This window comes from Metopolophium dirhodum, chromosome 1 (genome assembly GCF_019925205.1).
Source record: "Metopolophium dirhodum isolate CAU chromosome 1, ASM1992520v1, whole genome shotgun sequence".
Classification (NCBI taxonomy): Eukaryota; Metazoa; Arthropoda; class Insecta; order Hemiptera; family Aphididae; genus Metopolophium; species Metopolophium dirhodum.
The window spans coordinates 10,469,976-10,491,139 of record NC_083560.1 but is presented as its reverse complement, the minus strand read 5'-3'; the positions used below and the strand labels follow the sequence as shown (position 1 = coordinate 10,491,139).

General features: G+C 28.2%; 1 protein-coding gene and 1 long non-coding RNA gene across 2 annotated transcripts; one reads left to right on the top strand and one right to left on the bottom strand.

Moving 5' to 3' along the window:
* Positions 1-3,293: 3,293 nt before the first annotated feature.
* On the bottom strand, positions 3,294-8,183 carry LOC132937010 (uncharacterized). Its single transcript, XR_009663576.1, has 9 exons — positions 8,030-8,183; positions 7,709-7,945; positions 7,114-7,642; positions 6,860-7,037; positions 5,806-5,943; positions 4,237-4,468; positions 4,083-4,172; positions 3,756-3,915; positions 3,294-3,685 (listed from the first exon to the last, which is right to left on the bottom strand). It is a non-coding gene; the product is annotated as an uncharacterized LOC132937010 (long non-coding RNA).
* A 378-nt stretch (positions 8,184-8,561) lies between these two features.
* Positions 8,562-9,270, top strand: LOC132949995 (THAP domain-containing protein 1-like; the record flags this gene model as incomplete). Its single annotated transcript, XM_061021197.1, has 3 exons — positions 8,562-8,632; positions 8,709-8,980; positions 9,140-9,270. Coding segments are annotated over exons 1-3 (474 nt in total), but the record flags the coding sequence as incomplete, so codon positions are not given.
* Between the last annotated feature and the right edge of the window lie 11,894 nt (positions 9,271-21,164).

The following is a 21,164-nucleotide window of genomic DNA, read 5'->3' as shown; positions in this document are numbered from 1 at the left end:
TGGGTGTTGGCTTTCCAGGAGAGATCAATGGCGTATCCAGGGCTTAATATTGTCGGGGGCATGGAGGGGGTGAAAGTACAAAATGTACATACATTTGCTACAAAATTGGCTAAACACAGTGTAAAACAAAGGGAAACTACGGCGATTGAGGGGGACAATGCCGCCTTTGCCCTCCCCTGGATCCGCCACTGGGAAAGATACGTATGACGACACCATCTATAGTTTAATCGTTTTCCCTACGATTGCAACGACCCCCGCTTGTTTTACTATACTATAATTTATATAGGTACCTTATATTACCTTATAATTGCCTTATTAGTTATATTGTCAAATATTATTAGAAACTTGTGGTGCGTACATAGCACGAATTAAGATTCACCATAATTTTTTTCGTCAAAAATATGACAAAGTCCCCCAAAAAAAATCGCAAAAAAAAGGGTGTCCGGTAAAGTAGAAAAGTTCCAAAAAATAATACCGAACACTAACTTCCTTTTAATTGAATCTAGTCCATAATATGATATTTATGGTCCATACATTATTATTTATTTGTATAGGTTTAATCGTATAAAATAACTCATATCAATAATAACAGTTATAATAATAATGTCAAAAAAATCAAATTTTATTAAATCTAACACTTCACAATATAGCCAATAGTCATACTGTGTTATTTTTATGTTTAGTTAAGAAACAAAATCGATATCTGTAAAAATAATTATCGGTCAATCAATAATTTTTTTGAAGCTAGATGAACAATAATAGACCGATAATGTATAGTTAGTTGAAAAAAAAAATACGTGTTTTGTACCCACGACAAAGAAACTACCTACTCTAAATCGGCAAAAAATAAGTAATTTTTGTAAAAGAAAAGCAGCAGAAAGAGTTGTTGAAAAACCATCAAAAATTATAAGACAAGAACTTACACAACATACAAATGCAGGTAATTTTTTTATGTCAGATATAAAGCTAATTTCCAGAAATGTACAAAATGCTAGAGCCAGTTGTTATTCCTAAAAACCAAAGTCAAGAAAAGAAGTTCATAATACTTTGAATTCTATTGATGTAAAAACAAATTGAGGTGAACATTTTATTTTTGAAAATTACGATTTAAATGAGATTATTAAATTTTCATGTGATAATAATATTGAATTTTTAAAAAAGAACTGGAAATAGTTTTCATGTATGGCACTTTTAATTATTGTGATAAAAATTTAACTCAACTTTATACTATTCATGGATTTGCTTTTTACCAGATAAAACATTGAAAACATTTATTGAATTATTAAAAAAAAAATTAATGTGGAATAAACCCAAATTAATTTGTCTTAGACTTTGAGATATCAATGTACCAATCAATAAATATTATATTTCCGACAGCACAAATATGGGGATGCTGTTTCCATTTGGGCCAAGCTTGGTACCGTAAAATTCAAAGCTTAGGGTTTGCTCAAGAATTTAATTTAGCAAATGATGAATTAGGAAAGTGGCTGGTACATATTATATTTGGTTTACCAGTTCTTAAACCAATAAAAGTTGTAGATTGTTTTATAGATAGTTTCATGGCTGAAAAACCAGAAAATGATAAAATTAATTAATATTGCGATCATTTAGTGACTAATTATATCGAAGATACCAGTAAGTTCCCCCTAGTATTTGGGCTAGTGTAGTTCTGATACAAGCCTTACCACAAACGCTTGAGAAAGTTTCCATTCTGACTTCAACTCAAATTTTTATCATCAGCATCCTAATATGTTCAAAATAATAGAAGTCTTAAAAATGTTTCAAACAAATACATATATAAAGATAAGAACATCAGATTTCAATAGACCTATACAAATAAGTGAAAAAAGAAGAAAAACAAAACTATATTAATAATAAAATAACAAATTATAACTTAAAAATAATTACACAGTATGACTATGTGAAGTGTTTGAGCTTTCGCAATAAGCCAAAAAAATTGATTTTTTTCTATCATTATTATTATTATTTTATACCTATACAAATATAATATGTGAACCATACACATTATATTATTAATTTTTATTTTATATTGTATGGAATAGATTCAATTAAAAATTGAATTGTACTTTTTTCATGCTATACAAAAACAAACAAATTTTAACCACACCAACTACGTTTAAGTCCTAAGTCTGAAAAAGTGGGATGGAAGTTTGTGTATAATTTTTTTTCGTGTGGGAACTTACGAACGGGTGTAATTTATTTTGTGTGGGGATACATATGTATACTCAATGATGATTTTTAAGTAAAATTAATATTATTATATAAAATCAAAATAAAATCGTTATTCTTGGTTATTTAATATGTAATTTCTTCCGAATTTGAACATAAAATAGGTAACTATAAAATAAAGACCGTGATTTATAGTTTTGAGATTTTTTGGTTACAGAATAACCTACTTATGTGGAATTTTGTTGTAAGTTTTCAATTTTTAGCTATAAAACTGTGACAATAGATTCTTAATATTTTTCAAATGCCATTGTAACAATATATTAATAGCCTTGTATTAAATTTCCAAGCCATTTTACCCAACAAATAAAATTTTATTGACATTCATAGAAAAAAACATAAAAAAATTTAAAAAAACTGAGTATATCCGTAAACAGTTCAAAACAAGTCAATAATAAACATATTCAAAATTAAAATTCCACAACTGAACAATTGCATGAAAGCAATAAAAAATTGATTTACAATACAAAAAAATGAGTTAGTTTTCCAAATATGTAGCCAAAAAGTTTCACAATTCAAATCGTTATGGTCATCAAACAAATTCTGTGCTCACTTAGCATATCATACTATCACCCAGAATAAAAATGCAAACGCATACAAATTTGCGCTCTAATCATAATAGAATGTAAATAAAAACGTAAAACTCAAGTTAAAAAGTTGAAATTAACATATTAGTCTTAAGATTGAGTTCAAAGTTCTGTTATATCCATAGACATAAAAAACAAAATTTTTTAATTGTTTTATATATCTACAGTTACATCTTATATTATAATGTAATTCATATCTTCTTACTTAGTATGAATTTCTTATTTAGTATGCACAAAAAACTGCTGCAAATATAACAATAAATTACAGCAAGGTTAGTCATACATTTCTGAATTTTAAATTACAATTAAACTATAAATACGACAAATATGAAAACTATAATAGAATAATTAATAAAGATTTTAAATAATTTTTTCTCTAATTATAACATTTAAAAATAAAGTATTCTTATAATTATAAATAAGTCTATGGCAAATAATTTTATTCACAAACATGATTCAGAGTGCAACTGAAGGTAATTGGTGTTCGCTCAGTCTTCTTATATAATCAGTAGAACTAAAAATGAAAATGAAAATTAAGGTAATGTGGCAAGGCGATATTTTGGATGTTTTACTAAAAAGAATACACTTATGAATGAAGATTTTGTCCTAAGACATATAAATACAACTCTATACGAATGTAGTCTGTATTTCTGTTCAAATTTTAAATACCTAATCAAATGATTCAAAAGTCGGTGAACAATAAAATAATATTATGTTGTTGTGGTTAAGTTAGGTTATCACCATAATACAGGGAGTATATATCTACGGTCCTCTTGCTGTGGTTGGCGATACCAAATTCTTTATTTGTCTGTTCATTTTCTTCTAACTCATCGTTAGAGAAACACAATTTTCTGAAAATGTCAAGTTGTATAAATATATAAATACAACAGAAATTCATGAATTATGTTAAATTAATTTTACCTCTTAGATATAATTTGCTAGTCGTGCTCAGAGTAGTACCAATGTTTCTGTGAATTACTAAAATGTATTTTACTTCTCTAGAAATTAGCCATCTATGCTGTACCTGAAGTAAAATCTGGGGACCGCCTATGCTCAACAATCAGATCACCAGTGAGGAATTCTAAAATAATTTAAATTACACTTAAACTATAAATACGAAAAGTATGAAAACTATGATAGTATAATTAATAAAGATTTTAAATACTTTTTTCTCTAATTATAAAATTTAAAAATAAAGTATTCTTATAATTATAAAGAAGTCTATGACAAATAATTTTATTCACAAACATGATTCACAGTGCAACTGAAGGTAATTGGTGTTTGCTCTTCCAAAGAAGTAAATTCCATGAATGGGAACAGGTTTGATGACCAGTAAACCTATAATTTACATATTTAATTAAATTTGATAGTTAATATTACTATGATCAATAAATGTACATACTTTGTAGGACACCTCAAAGTTTTTAACAGCCTATCAGCAACATCTTCAATATAATATATCTTTTCACAGCTCACCACACAGCTTTGGCAACATTCTGACAGGTGAAGCCAGGTTTGTCCAAAAATCTTGTACAATGATTACGATATCACAAATGATATGTGTGATAACAGCTGAATGTGGCTTTTGATCCAATTGTTCAGAACAAGACACAAGCAAAATATGTGTTTCAATTCTAAAAAACATTATAATAATTAAATATGTGATACAATTTTATTAGTAGGTAATTGGAAAGTAAATATTTAAATTTTTGAGCAGAATATTTTTAATTAAAATTTAATTTTACTATTGACATTGAATTCTAGCAATAACCATTGCTTGAAAACAACAGTTATGTATAAGTCACATTTACTAAACAACAACACATAGACGATGGACCTGAAAGATATCTATACATATAAAATCAAAATACCACTTAGTCACTGATCGCTGTAACTCAACAACTACGCAATGTACAAACTTGAAATTTGGAATAGAGGTTCTTCTCATATTTTCACTGTGCAATAAGAAAGGATTTGCCAAAATTCGCATTTTAAATAGGTGCTCAAACAGGGACATTGAAGTTTTTTTTTTATTTATTAGTAGTTCCCCTTTGGTTACAGTCAACAGTTGAAATTATTTGTGTTTATTTAATATTGGTTGCCATTGGTTTTTTTGGGAAGATTTTCGGATTACCTACCAGGGTGGCTGTATTATACTTACTGCAGCATGTTACACCCAAAAGTAGTTGAACAATCATCATTTTTTTAAGATTCGCCTTTTTTTACGGGTAATAAAGTGCTATAAAAATGAATTTACCATTAATACCACTAGAAACATTTCAATACGTTTTCATTACCCGTTTTTATATTCACTCCCCGATCACATAAATCGATAATATTTAAATAAAAAATTATACATATCATCGTCCGAAAACGAAACAAACAACCAATCACGGGTGAAGTTATGACGGGTCGGCTAGAGGGAGGGAGATCCTAGGCTAACAGCGGTAATTATATAGTCACAATCATAACTATGATTATCATATGAAGAAAAACCAAGTTCGGAGGAAAGGAAATTACTAGTTTACTAGTTTCAACAATTATATATAATAGTCTTAAGTAAATTGTGGTTCATCAATACTCAGTAAATCTAACTTCGTACACATTCCTGACATCCCTAACATTTGAAATTAGCCATCTATGCTGTACCTGTTTAAAATCTGGGGACCGCCTATGCACAACAATCAGATCAACAGTGATAAGTTCTAAAATAATTTTTTGTTTCTAAAAACAAATGTAGTTGATATCCGTATATTATCATCATTATTATCAATTAGGTATGGGATTTGTCAAAAATATAGTGAATAAAGAAAACTAATAATTTAAATGTAATTCCACCAAAATGTTTTTATCCCTATAGCTATCTCAAAGAGAGTAAAATTGTTTTAAAAATTGTATAATGTATAGAAAATGCTAAAAGAACTGTTTTGCCCGATGTATTTGAAAACACCTATGAATTTTCCATTTTTACCTGTTATCCAACTATATTCAATTTCCTTTCAGAAAAGCTACTAAAGTCCAAACTAGTTATGTGTTTCTTTGCAATTTAAATATGTTGAGGCACTCTGTGTTATTGAAATTAGATTCTTGAGCAGCAAAATTGTATGGCCTAAAAAATGAAAACTATGTTAAAAATATGTCAGTGTACCATTTGTTTTCTCTCTTTGAATAACGAGCACCATTCAAATGTGAGTACGGTAGATACAATTTTGTACCGTTAGTCTTAATATATTAGAGCAGCGGTTCTTAACCTATACTCATGTCGGGGGTTAGCGGCATCCTTAACACGTAACATACGTCAATAAGTGACATGAATGCATCATTACAATATTGTTGGATTATTATTATTTTTTTTTCCATATATATATATATAATATGTAGATTCTATACCAAATAATTGTATTATTAATATTTATTAAGTAAAATCAGTTTTTCCTGTTCATACAAAATGTATATGCGTACATCACTGTAGTCTCGGAAGTCAACTATAGTTTTATACATATTACATTTTTATAAAAAATTAATTGTAATAAAATAATAATAAATGTGTATGTTTTGTTATGTCTACTTATGCAATTTGTTATATAAAATAATGATTATAATTTTGGTTATGATAACATGAGATATTTTGTAAAAAAAAAAAGGTATTTGAAAAAAAAATTTGGTAAGGGGTCCGCGATCTACAAAAGGTTAAGAACCGCTGTATAGAGTGATATTACATAATATTATAATCTAACTTAAAAGCAAAAATATATTTTAACGAATCTTATAGGGAAGCATTTATTTGTATTTTATTTATAAAACAAGTTATGGATATTTTAAGATTATAACATATAATTATTTATTTATTTATTAATTTAATTTTGACTAAACAGGCTGAGCCCTTTCGATATACAAATACGAGTCTAATACGTGTCTACGTACACAATTAGATATTATACAATGTGTCCAGTGAATAAGTGGGTATGTAAGTTAATAGCACAGTAGAGTAGCTTTAAAATAAAAACCTATCAACAAATTCTCACCTTTAAATTTCAAAATTCGCTCCAATATTGTACGGCTTAATCTCAGTCGGCAGAATTATCTTCAAGAAAGTCAACGTTTGAAAAATTGTCAATACATTGGCTCGAATTCCTAGTTTCTTGTATGTGGTACATCATATATTTCAGTTTTGAAAACTATAAGTATAATCTACTGTATGAACTAAAAACGATAAACCACTAAGTCATTTTTGGTTTTGACAAACATTTAAAATTTGAGACTTAAGTAATATACTTACATAAGTGTATGAGAATTAGACATTATTAAGTATCTAAGGCTTTTCGGGATGAATCAAATTCTTCAACTTTAACGTCTCCAAATCCTTTATTTGTCTGTTCATTTTCTTCAAACCCATCGTTGGAGAAATATAATTTTCAAAATATACAAATACCTACCTAATTCATGAATTATGTTAAATGAATTTTATCTCTTAGATACGATTTACTAATCGTGCTCAAAGTAGTACCAATGTTGCTGTAAATTACTAAAATGTATTTTACTTCTCTATCCCAGATAAGTGGTTTGGATTATGTTTTGAGACAGCCTCTGGCCATGTTTACTAGCTTACTAAGCATTGTTCACAATCATTAATTGTGAAATGATTACCGCAGAATCTTTGCCAGGTAGACATTGGTATAATCATTTAATTCAAAGATTTTTAGCCATTGTTTCCTTCTATTTCATTGATTACTGGAGACAACACCGTTGTCTACCATCGCAGCGGCACAGCGTAGCACGACCGATACCTTCATTCAAAACACAATTTTCTGAAAATGTCAAGTTGTAAAAAATATCTAAATACCTAATTCATGAATTATATTAAAAGACCTTACCTCTTAAATGCGATTTACTATTCGTGCTCAGAGTAGTACCAATGACGCTGTAAGTTACTAAAATTTATTTAACTTCTCTTATCAGACAAATGGTTTGGATTAAGTTTTGAGAGCATTGTTTACAATCACTAATTGTGAAATGATTACCGCAGATACTATGCCAGATAGAAATTGGGATAATCATTTAATTTGAAGATGTTTAGCCATTATTTCCTTCTATTTTGATTTTTTGGAAAACTATAGTTGTGAACAAATAAGCAAATTAGACTGACTCCATATTATTAAGAAATATAATCAGTACAACTAGAAAATAATACTTACAAATGAAAATTAACGCAATGTGACGAGGCGATACTTTGGATGTTTTACTAAAAAGAATACACTTTCGCATGGTGATTTTATACTAAAACGTATGAATAGAACTGTGTACGACTGTAGTAGTCTGTATTTTAGTTCAAATATCAAAGAATCACGATTCGCGAGTGATTCAATAAACGTCGGCAAACAAAAAAATAATAATATTATCATGTTGTTATTTATTTGATAACAATTATTACTATCACAGTTCGTGGTACTATCATGGTGGTACGTGGTCACAGATGTCTATATTATACTAGATACTGAACTCCGCTTATCTTGTGAAGCCCAAGTTTTTATTCTTATCTGTATCCGCCATGTTTTCGGTTGGCAAAATATTGTATAATTCGTATGTTAAATATTGCTTATTTACTATTTTGTAACATTTAAAATTGTTTTTCTACTGATCAACTGAATTTGTTACGAACTTCGCTATTCGCTACATCCTTCAAGTTCATAATAATAACTATATTATTATATTATTATTATAATTATAATGCCAGTATCCTGTGTTGCCTTCGGATGTTCAAACAGATTTGAACCAGGGAAATCAATACATTTTTTTCGGTGATAGTATTCATGCTAATTTATATAGTTTGGTTTATTATTTATAAGCACCTAATTATGAATATATTTTTTATAGATTTCCTATTAAAAATGAAGAATTAACTCAGCTGTGGGTAAATGCTATTAGAAGGAAAAATTTCAATCCAACTCAGTGGAGTCGTATTTGTAGTGTGCATTTCACTGAGAATGATTTTATGATTAGGTCAGATGCAGACCGACCATTATTGAAAATCAATGCTGTACCTTCCGTGTTTCCTTCATTTCCAACATATTATCAAAATAAAAGTAAAAAACCAAGAAAGCCACCTACTCTTAGAACTATAACTAATGAAGTCCCTATTCCAGCAGGTAGCTATTTTATAAATTTTTTTTCATTGATAATGACTTGAATACCTACAACCATGGAAGGCTTATACTATGCCTACAATTTAATTCAATTCATAGACTGTCTTTGACTATCTTATATAGAAATTATATGTGTATCTAATTAAATTTGTTTTATGTTAGATGAGTCTAATGTCGATAACACATGTCTTGAAGTTGAAGTTGATAATACACCTACATTTACTGACGTAGAAGTACAAACATCAAATACTTATACTACAGAAGTTAAGTTAAGGCAAAAAATTAAATCACTGCGCCAAAAATTAAGACGAAAAACAAATAAAGTTAATAATATGGCAGATTTAATAAAAAAATTAAAAAATAAAGGGCATATTGATTTGGAACAACAAAATGTTATTTTAAACAATTTTAATGGTAAATTAAATTAAAGTAATAAGGTAAATAACCCTTTTTGTGATTAAAATTACAAACTATAAATTTTGCAGATTCAGTTATTGATTTATTTAAGAATGAATCTAAAAACAGTAATAAAACTACTGGTCGAAGATACACAAAAGAAATTCTGCGGACATTTGTCATTTACATGATGAAAGTATCTTAGAGGAAACGGAAAAAGAAGAAGAAATACCAGATATATTCATGAATGAAGCTGATGGCTTTAGGATGGTAAAAGAAAATATTTTATACTATATCTGTGGTTTCATTGTGAGAAGAATTTCAAAAAAAAATGGTTGTTTACCTTGTTGTGAGAACTTACTGGAAAAATTTAATGAACATAATTATGCTATTTTAAATGAAAATTCTAAATTGGTTGCTATTAAAAATAGAGGTGGGCTGGTAAAAAGTTCATCTTTTGTTGTAAAAGTTGTAAAATTTGTTGAAAAAACACTTATAGATTTAACATTTAATTTTAAATCAATTAAAATGTTGAATTCTAGTTTAACGTCAAAGATAATTATTTTTGCAAAAAATTACGTTCATAACTCTAATATTTTAGTTGATGTAAAATGTCCTAATGATGGATTTTTAGAGAACCATAAATTAGAATTAGTTACTATTATTTGTAAAGAATATTTAAAAATTAGATTGCACCATGTTGCAAAATCTAAAACATTTGATATTGTGAGTAAACGGCGTTTATTAACAAAACTAGTATTATTTAACCATCAATAAAAAGATTTACCTATGGCATGTATACTTTTAAAATAAAATTATATGATTTTGATTACTACCTATACTATTTTGTTTGTTTTTTGCGTTGTACATAATATTTATTAATTATTATAGAGATCTGAGGCTAGTAAATAGTGTTTTGCCAACCGAAAACATGGCGGCTGTCTTATCAGTGTGCCTCACTTTTCGTAATATAGAAACCGCCCAGTTCGGTATCTAGTATAATATAGACATCTGTGACGGTGGTTCCTGGTACGTGATAAGTCAGAATGATTAGAATGATTATCAATATTGGTGGTGGTGACTTCTGGTCTTCGGCGGGTATGGGGTATTAAACTTAATAATTTATTTAACTCGGGGCCTGAAATACATCTGATTTCAGGTAACATACTTATTAATTTAACTGTTACTTTTAGGCTTAAGACAGTTTTCTATCGCAAAAAAACCTGTGGGGGTTGTAACACCCAAAACCTCCCCCCTGCTTTTGTATACCACTTACCATGTAGGTAAATGAGTTAGTGAGGTAACTTTTATAATTATTTTAAATCACTAAAAACAGTAAAAGCCTATGTGTGTAGCAAATTGAAAAATATATAAAAATGTGTGTAGGTTATCAACATCAATTAGAATATAATTTATGTAACAAAATAGTTTATAAGAATATTCAAGTTTTTACAAAAAACAAATTTGATTATGTTTAGAAAATAATATTGGGTTTGTTAAATAAACCGTTATAATATAATATTATATGTATATTATTATGTATTCTGTAGATCCTTTTAGTTATATTTATTAAATAAAAAATAACTAGCTAATTCTTTAAAATCCGATTTATGATTATGATAATCAGTAATACATATTTAAAATTATTAATTTTGCTCATATGTATAGCATACTTACACCTATACTTAATTATACCCATAATGTTATTATAAAAAATAAGAATGGTAGTAATAAACTGGTTGAAATTTTACAATAAAACAAACACAAAAAAACAAGTCATTGACATTAGAAAGTTGTACGTAGATTTGATTTTCATTATATACATATACGATCGTCAAAAACTGATGAATCGACAAATAATTGATATAGGGCGCTCGCCACTGAAAAATACAATTAATATTATGTGTATAAATGCAGACATGCAGTGTATATTTATAATGTAAATATCAGTTATCACGCATTCACACCAAAACAGTGGTAAATCTTCAAAATCGTGTAAAATTTCAATCAATTTAAATAAAACTAACCTTAATAATATCTTCTTAAATTGTAAAAAAAAGGAGTGGTGTTTAAACACGATTTATATTGTTATTTTTTTATATATATAAAACATTTAAAATGGTCCATTAAAAGGGAGGGGGTAACGTAACGTATGTTACATCATTACGTTTATTTTATAAGCATCGTAATATGCACAATAGACATATTATGCGCTGACTATAATATATTAAGCCCTTCCGGTTTAGGTGCCACTTATATATATTTTATGATTGTAAAGGCTCCGGCCAATATCGCTACGTAAGAAAAAATTAGTTCTCCGCGATTCCATCACGCGCACCAGAACTCCGTACAATCCTACATTTTTGGTAACTTTGTTCGTAGATCGTAATAAGTAATAATACATTTGTTTGTATTAATAATAATTTGGATCTATCGTTATTTATTTGTAATATTAAGATCCTGATACCTTTCGTGCTCCCGAGCTACGGTAAAAATATATTCAAAAGAACTAATTTCTTCCCTGAATATCTTATATTTAACGGGTCATCCCCGACCGCGTTACAATATTATGACAATATTCTATAAATTACGATGCTCTTACTAGTTGACTTTTCAATAGGTATTACAGTAAACAATATTGTATTTCAATAGACACAACATAACATTTTTGAAATATTTGATGTACCTGCATGTTTAGTTATTTTATATTAAGACGAATACAATATGCTATTTTTTGATCCGTTAAATAACTTGAAAACGTAAATACTTACCTACCTACAGTAATTTCCTAGTGAGTTTTTATTAGTGGAAATTAAAAAAAAGTTGAGCTTAGTCCACAATAGTTTTTTATGAGCGTCTGAAGTTAGAATTTTGACAAAATTCGTAAAAATCACGAAAATGTGCAAACTATTTTGAGTCAGAAATTCATAAAAATGTATATTTTTATTTGAAAATTGAATATATACGATTCCAATTACCAGTTGTTCTACCCTTGACCCAAATAAAACATTTCAGAGCTGTCATATATTACTAGGAATTGTGTTTTTAATTTCTTATTAATTAAATTAAATTTTTTTTATAATTATTTCACAATAAACATATTCAAAATTAAAATGCCACAACTGAAATGATTGCAAGAAAGCAATAAAATATTGATTTTTTTAGAATCAGAATGACATGTAATGATATGATCACACACCATTATAATAAACTAAAATTTTACAGAATAATAAACAACGACCAGACTGTCGTTTGTAGAAATCGGATGTTGATTGCAGTTAATATATTCTATGTGCCTTTTTCCATAAAATTATATTGTACGGTACATTTGATCTAATTCTCGAATACACGATCTCGAGAGCCCTCCGAACACCTGGAGGAAGGTAATAGCGTAATAATTTTACTACTCTAACTTTTACTATTTTATTATAATTATCGATAGGAGTCGTTTAATATTTATCTAGTTTCTACGTTATTACAAACATGAAACAAATGTATGTATACAAATTAGATTTCTTTATCTCATATGGAAAAAAGGTGGGTAAGTGGATGTCGATCTGCTGTACAAAAGGTTTCAAGTGGGTCACTGTAATGGATGGTGTTAAATTTGAATTCAATGATATAATATCATTGTATAAGAAAAACGATTCTGAGCGAAAACGATCAGTCAGCCTATGATTTTACCAAGTATATTTGATGATATTATTGTGAATAAAGTAATTTATATATAACCTATTTACGTGGAGCCTTGTTTTAAATTTTCAATCCTTAGCCATAAAATTTAAAAATTTATAAATTTTTAACCACAAAATAATTAATAAATTATAAATTTGATAAATATTGTCAAAATTTGAACTTTAAATGCTTATAAAAAAAAATTGTGCCTATGTATTTTTAATATTTTTCATCTGCTATTAGAATGATATATCAGGAGCCTTATATTCAATTTTCACGCTTTTTTACCCAACAAATAAAAATTTATTGATATTTATAGAAAAAAAAACTAAAAAAATTGAAAACTGACATGTCCGTAAACAGCTCAAAAAGAGTCAAAATATTTTCAACATTTTATGGTGTATAGAAAATGCTAATATAAACATTCAGTGAAATTTTCAAGTATCTACAGTCATTTGTTTTTTAATTACAATAAAATAAGAAAATTGTTACATGAGAAATCGAGTAAATATCAAATGTTGTAAAAATATAATTTTCAGACGCTCATAAAAATTTAATTTAAGTTTCTTCTAGACATTTTTTTTTTGTTAGAGGTAGACAAACTTATGAGTAATCTTATATTACATTTTCAAATCTTAGATTTAAAAAGAAAAATTTTTATGAATTCTCAACTCAAAATAATTTGCTATTTTTCGTGATTTTTCCGTATTTTGTCAAAATTTGAACTTTAAATGCTTATAAATAAAAACTGTGACTAAGGATTTTTAATTTTTTTCATCTGCTTTTGAAACAATAACCTAGGAGCCTTCAATTAATTTTTCAAGCTTTTTTACTCAACAGATAAAATTTTATTGATATTTATAGAAAAAAAAACTAAAAAAATTGAAAACTGCCAATGGCCGTAAACAGCTCAAAAAGAGTCAAAATATTTTGTAAATTTTATGGTCTATAGAAAATGCTAATATAAACATTCAGTCAAAATGTCATGTCCCTACGGTCATTTGTTTTAGAGTTACACCAAAAACCAAAATCGATTTTCTCGAAAACAGATTTTGCGTAAAAATTCCCGTTTTTCCTTAATTTTTCTTTTGTTTTTCACGTCGCCTGTGAAAACTACTGGGAAATTTTTACTTTTGACCCCCCAAAGTACCAACTAGATTCACTTTCCTATCAGAAAAGTTACTATTGAAGAAAATCCAAGCACTTTTACTGTCCTAAAAGGTGATGACAGACACAAAGATAAAAAAAGAAACAAGAGCGGAAAAAAAAGGTTTCAAATATTATATATATTTGATGAATAATTTTATTGTTATTAATAAAGAAAACTTTTTATACATTTATAATTATTTGGTTTTAGTTATATATTTTATATTTTAGTAATTGAATGTTGGAAACTCTGAAATATTGTGTGTAGCCGTGTAGGGCAAGGAATTTCATGCATTTACATATTTTATATGGTTAATTTTGTCATAGGTATTATGTGAGTAACAAAATACAATTCACAACATTTTTAGTGCATATTTTGACTATTTTGGTTTTGAAGGTCATAATATATTTTATTTTAAGACTTTATTTAAAATAAATAGGTAGTCATTGTGTGGTTTCATTATTTTTAGGTTTATCATTGATTTAATTTTTTTAAAAATACTTGAATAGTTGTAATGTGATAGTTATGATAAGGGTTGTAAGTACATTTGAGCGAGGCGAGATCATTTGTTTTTGATTTAATGTTATAAGGTTATATTATTGACACCTAAGTTCTAACCGCGTCATGAAGGATATTTTTACCAATACACCACTGCCTAGCTGCAGCTACAAAACATTTTAAACACTGTCCATACCTTAAATGCATAACAATAGCAAATGGAAAAGAAAACCTGTGTACTGCAGGTACACAAAATATAATTATGTTACGGGCAAAGTACAGTACTCCCTCGTTAACACGAACACGACGGGACCACAAAATAACCTGTTCGTGTTAAAAAAATTTGTGTAAACCGATAGGCTTAACACGAATTTGTTCGTGTTATCAGAGAAGGTTAAATCTAATACGTTATTTTACACTCAAATACATTTTTTTTATTAAGTAATCTTCAAAATAAAAATTTACATTTCTTTGGTACATACTACATATAAACAAATATTTGAAATATTTTTAATTAATTAATTACTACGCTACATTACATATATAAAGAAATATTTTTAATACATTTTTTCAAAAAAAAATTAATTTAAAACTCACGTCGGTTTAAAAAAGTCAGTGATAGGTTTCTGGGTGAATGTAACTTCATAGTTTTCTAAGCACTGTTTTCTGATGCTGTTCAACTGGTCATCAAATTTGCAATCTAACTCTGCACTGGTTTGGGAAAATTTTACGAGGGTATCAAAGGCTGCCAACACATCAGCCCGAGAGGGTTTATCTACTGGAGGTTCAGTAGGTTCAATTTCTTGATCTGAGATTTCGGGGTTTTCATCTTCTCCATCTTCTCCAGCATTTTCATCGCAGATATCGAGATCATTATCCATTAGTATAAAACTTGAAAAAGTTTGAGCATTTTCATCAGAAGTTACAGCTAACAATTTATTCCAATCGTCCTCAATTACATCCTCAATGTGTATTTCGGGGGTTAAGTTGGCGTCGTTTTCAATGTCCCAGGCTTTCTTAAAACAATTAGATACATATGTACAGATTGACATTTTTCTGTTCGTGTTAATCAACAAAACGACAATATGGTACCTAAAATTTGTTCGAGTTTCGTGTTAACCGAAATAATTCGTATAAACCGAGGAAATAAAAAAACCCCTATCTTATAGTATAGAGCCTTTCTCTGGACTGAAAAACCGGTTCGCGTTATACAATAATTTGTGTTAACCGAGTTCGTGTTAACGAGGGAGTACTGTATACAATTTTGGCATTTTATATAATGTCCGGGCAATGTGTAAAATGCCCTTCGTATATTGACCAATAAAGATAACGGATGATATGATTTAATGAATATGATATATTAGTAAAGCATAGTTAAAAAAAGTCAAATTGTTATCTTAAGATTATTATCTGTAGCTAGTTTGTTTGTTCTTTTCGGTATTTCTACGATGGGACAATCCACATATTATATTATTGTGCAATGCCACAATTCACCTTTTACATATTCTCGATAAATTAATTATTTAGTTTTTAGTAACCGCAAATCGTTTGTACAGTACAGGTCAATTGATTCAGTTTCGTTCCTACTGATTGGAATATCGAAAAGTTTAATAAAGATTTAAGTAGTTTGTTAAAAAAAGGTTCAAGTACATCATTTTTTACCAAGTTAAAATATGATCAATTAATTTCACATATAAATCAATTAAAGAATAATTAAAAAAAATTATATATACATTATATAAAATGCCCAAATTGTATACTTTGCCCGTAACATATTATTATATATTATAATAAATGGACATTTTACCCCCGATGGTTTTCAGTCTAGTAGGACATTTTCCTCCCAATATATTTTTGATGCGGACATTTTCTCCCATTTTTTTTTTACAGTTAATTATTGATTAATAATATTGAATTTAAAAATATAATATTATTTATTATTTGATATGAAATTTTTTTTTAAATAAAATATAAAATATACAAAATAGTTTTTATTTTCATAAATATAATAGATTATAAAATATGTATAAGTTTGATCAACTAAACTACTTACTTGAAACAATAAAAAAAAAAAAATAATAATAAGTAAGTATAAAGTAAAATATAATTAATAATTAAAAAAAATGGTTAAAAATTCCGACATAAAAATCATACATTTTGTAAAAAAATATTTGAATTCTGATTCTTTTGTTAATTCTCAACTTATATTTTTTAGACTTTAAACATATGGGGAAAATGTCCACATCAAAAATATATCAGGAGGGGGAATGCCCTACTACACCAAAAACAGTCAGGGGGGAAATGTCCGTGATTCATATATTATACATATACGCATACACAAGTACACAACGGTGTTGGCGAGTTGGCCGAGTTGGGGCCGGGTATGGTCGAATTGCACTTATTTTTAGTCGAACTCAAAGGCGGCTCGTGGTTTGGACGACGGGACGATCGCACGCCCTACTAAAATGAATTAAATGAAAAAAATTAATTGTATAATATTTTTCATTTTACATTTTTAAAAATATTGCAAATTTTTAAATAGTAAAACAGTTATAAATCACCTACTAGTTACTACCTACTCTACATTAGTCTATTACATTTGTCGTGTGTGAAAATTTAATTTGTTTCTCTGGTTATTTCTTTCAGATACCAGGAGCATATCACACGAGCAGTGTTTGAACGACCAGCCGCGTCGTCCGAACAATATTCTGAATACGCATGTATAATAAAGACCTGCAAGGGCCGGACCGGGCCTTTAAAATAAAATAAAGGGTTGAGCAGGGTTTTTTAAGTCTTGGAATTTTATTCCGGACCGGGCCTGGGCTTTTTTTTGTACAATTTTTCGGGCCGGGCCGGGCTGGACTTTGAATAATAAATCAAGGGTTAGACCGGGCTTTTTAAGGATTTTTTTCGACAATAAATAATCAAAATTTAAAATAATAAATAATAATGATAAAACCGACGTTGGTATATAATAACATATTGATTGGTGGGTATAATAAAGCTATTTAAATAATATTATATTTTTTTTCACAATATTTTACAGGTCTATAATGTATAAGCGAAGCGCTGCAATCGTGTAGGTACGTGTGGGTACGTTTATTGTTGCCGCGATGCTATACACGGGTTTGGACGACCGGCATCGTCGTCCATAAATAGTAAAATGTTTATTTATTACTATTAAATTAGGTAATTTATTTTTAAAATTAACAGCGTTGTCGGTTGCTAATCGCTACTATTATTATTTTAATTTCTATTTTCTACTGCGACCTGCGACTATGTAAAAAGTAATATGCATGACAAAATAGATTTAATTCGTCACGGTAAGATGCATATTTTCGTATATTTAAATAATTTGTTATACCTATAACTACCCTATTTAAAGTCGCACCCCAACCACCAGCACCCACGAGCCGCCACAGGTCGAACTGCACTTGCAGGGTTTAAAAAAGGTAATGGTCGAACTGCACTCGGGTAAAAAGCAGGTAGGGGGTCGAACTGCACTTGGGCTCAAAAAAAGGTAGTCCCAACAAAATTACCATGCATTTGAAGGGGTTTGAACGTTTATAAAACACTCAATTGCCTTCCAGTGGCGGTCACGGGGAGGGATATTGCTAATTTTTTTAACATAATATGCATTATTTTATCATTAAAAATATAATTTATGGTTATGTTTAATATCAATTTATAAAATTATGGTAAATACAAACTTTATTTATAACTTAGGTATACAGACCCGCGGACATCCCCCCCTATTTTTTTAAAGTTTACTATTTAATAATAATATAAAATATAAATAATAGGTATATGAAATTATTATTTTGCCTATTGTCTAATATTTTCAAGATTTTCATAAATATAATAAACTAATAATTAAAGATGTATATTTTTTGATCTACTGAACTCAAATTCAAAAGCAATTATTAAATTGTTAATTATCCAAACTGGTATAGTCTTAACAAAAAAATATGACCCAAGGCTAAAAAATATGTGTTTTAGAAATAAAAATAAAATTAGTAATCAAATGTTTTTTACAAAATGTATCATTTTTATGCCGGAATTTTTAGCCATTTTTATTAATTATTAATTATATTTTATTGTATGCTTATTATTTTTAAATTTTTTATTTTTAAGTAGTTCAGTGGATCGAACATATAGATTTATAATCTATTATATTTATGAAAACAAAAAAAAATGTTTAAAATATATATTTTTATATTTAAAAAAAAAAAAATATTTCATATTAAGTAATAAATAATATTGTATTATTAAATTCAATATCATTATTTATTAGTCAATAATAAACTTTTAAAAAAGGGGGGGGGGGAAAATATCCGCATCAAAAATATATTGGGGGAAATGTTTAAATGTCCTACTAGTCCAAAAACAGCCAGGGGGAAATGTCCATTTACCATACAGACTTTATAAATATATTTAGTATTAACAATATTTTTATTATATTAGTAAATCTATTTTTTTTGTTTTTTTTTTTTTTTTTGCTAATTCGTCCAGTACTTCATTGGATGTTATATTTATATATCCCCACGATGAACAGCCATAGTAAAAAATATTACCACTAAGTCCACAACTTTTTCTGTAACGATATTAGTGATGTTACTTATTTTTTCATCCACCAAGCGTTTAGAAGTAATTGTGAAAATATAAAAAGACAAAATAGTCAATATTACAAAAACACACCGACTGTATAATAGTAATACACTTATTAGTACACTACACGGACACACAATAGAAAACACGAGTACGATAGAGTAAAGACGAATCACGGTGATAACTAAATATTATGAGTTGTGACAAATAATAAGCACCTGGCCTAACCTAACCGGCTGGAGGTACGTAATATTGTAAAATATACCTACCGTATGGGCCAATGTTCTGGGAAAGTGTAGAGCTGGTTGTTATTGAGAATTCTCGATTCTGAAATCATTCTAGCGGGAGAATTCCCATATTATATTTTGTGTAAACAACTAATAATATTAATAATAATATCCTAGTTCCTAGATATGAGTCTAGATAACAATATAGTCACGTCATATAAACAATTAAACACATATGAACACGTTTTGACATTTTGTCGAAATTTACAATAATTGATAATTTGTTTTTAGAAAAAAAATTGAACAAAATTTAATGCATTATAGAATATACTTAATTATTAATTGTTATAAATATTGCAAACAAATTCATGGGGGGGATCTATCCCCCCTCATCCCCCCCCCGTTTGACCACCACTGTTGCCTTCCCACTTACGGACACTTACATGATTTTAATCATTGGCGTGGTTAAAAATGATCGTTCCATACATAGGTACCACCGTTCATTATGGTAATATATAATTATATATACGTAATATATTAAATCATCAAATATTATTATTGTCAATATTATTCCTTTTTTTAAACTAATTTTGATAATTTTTCGTAATAATTATACCTACATATATTATTTTTTTAAATCGTCAAATATTATTAATTATTTTTCATTTCTATCATTTTTTTAGCAATTCTATTTTTAAAACCTAACACGGTAATGGTACACGGTATTATCATGCATTTATGCACGTACACGGGAACATCCAAATAGTGACCTTCAATTTTAACTCATTTTTTTGAACGAGTGCATTTCGACCACTACCTGCTTTTTACCCGAGTGCAGTACGACCGTTACCTTTTTTGAACCCAAGTGCAATTCGACCATATATTTTTAGGTAATAAGTGCAATTCGACTATATATCCCGTTGCGGTCCAATCCCTAAACAACGTATACGAGTTGCGGCCCGGATTTATGAGTCCGAATTGCGGCCATGCACAACAATCTATATACTACATATATATACAGTGGCGTAGGAAAAGGGGGTGGATATAATCCAAGGGGGGCAAAAGTATATTTTTGCCTCCCCCCTTACAATATTAAAATTAAAGGGTATACAATCGTAAATTACGTTTAATTTATACGTTTATGCATTCAAAATTGGTCTCTCATTTTAATGAATGTATGAATATGCGTAATGATATTATTATTATTATTATTATTATTATTATTTATTATTATAACATAATACATAATAAACATATTGAGTATTTTTTATTTAGATATTGTTACTTTAGAATATAACTTAAAGTATAAAGTAGATACATTATAGATTCCGAGTGATTATTTATTTTTTTTTTGTGACTGTCATCACCTTTTAGGGACAGTAAAAATGCTTGGATTTTCTTCAACAGTAACTTTTCTGATAGGAAAGTGAATCTAGTTAGTACTTTGGGGGGGGGGGGGGGGTTCAATTTAAAAGTAAACATTTACCAGTAGTTTTCAAAAGCGACGTGAAAAACAAAAGAAATAAAGGGAATTTTTACGCAAAATCTGTTTTTGAGAAAATCGATTTTTGGTTTTTGGTGTAACTCTAAAACAAATGACTTTAGGGACATGAAATTTTGACTGAATGTTTATATT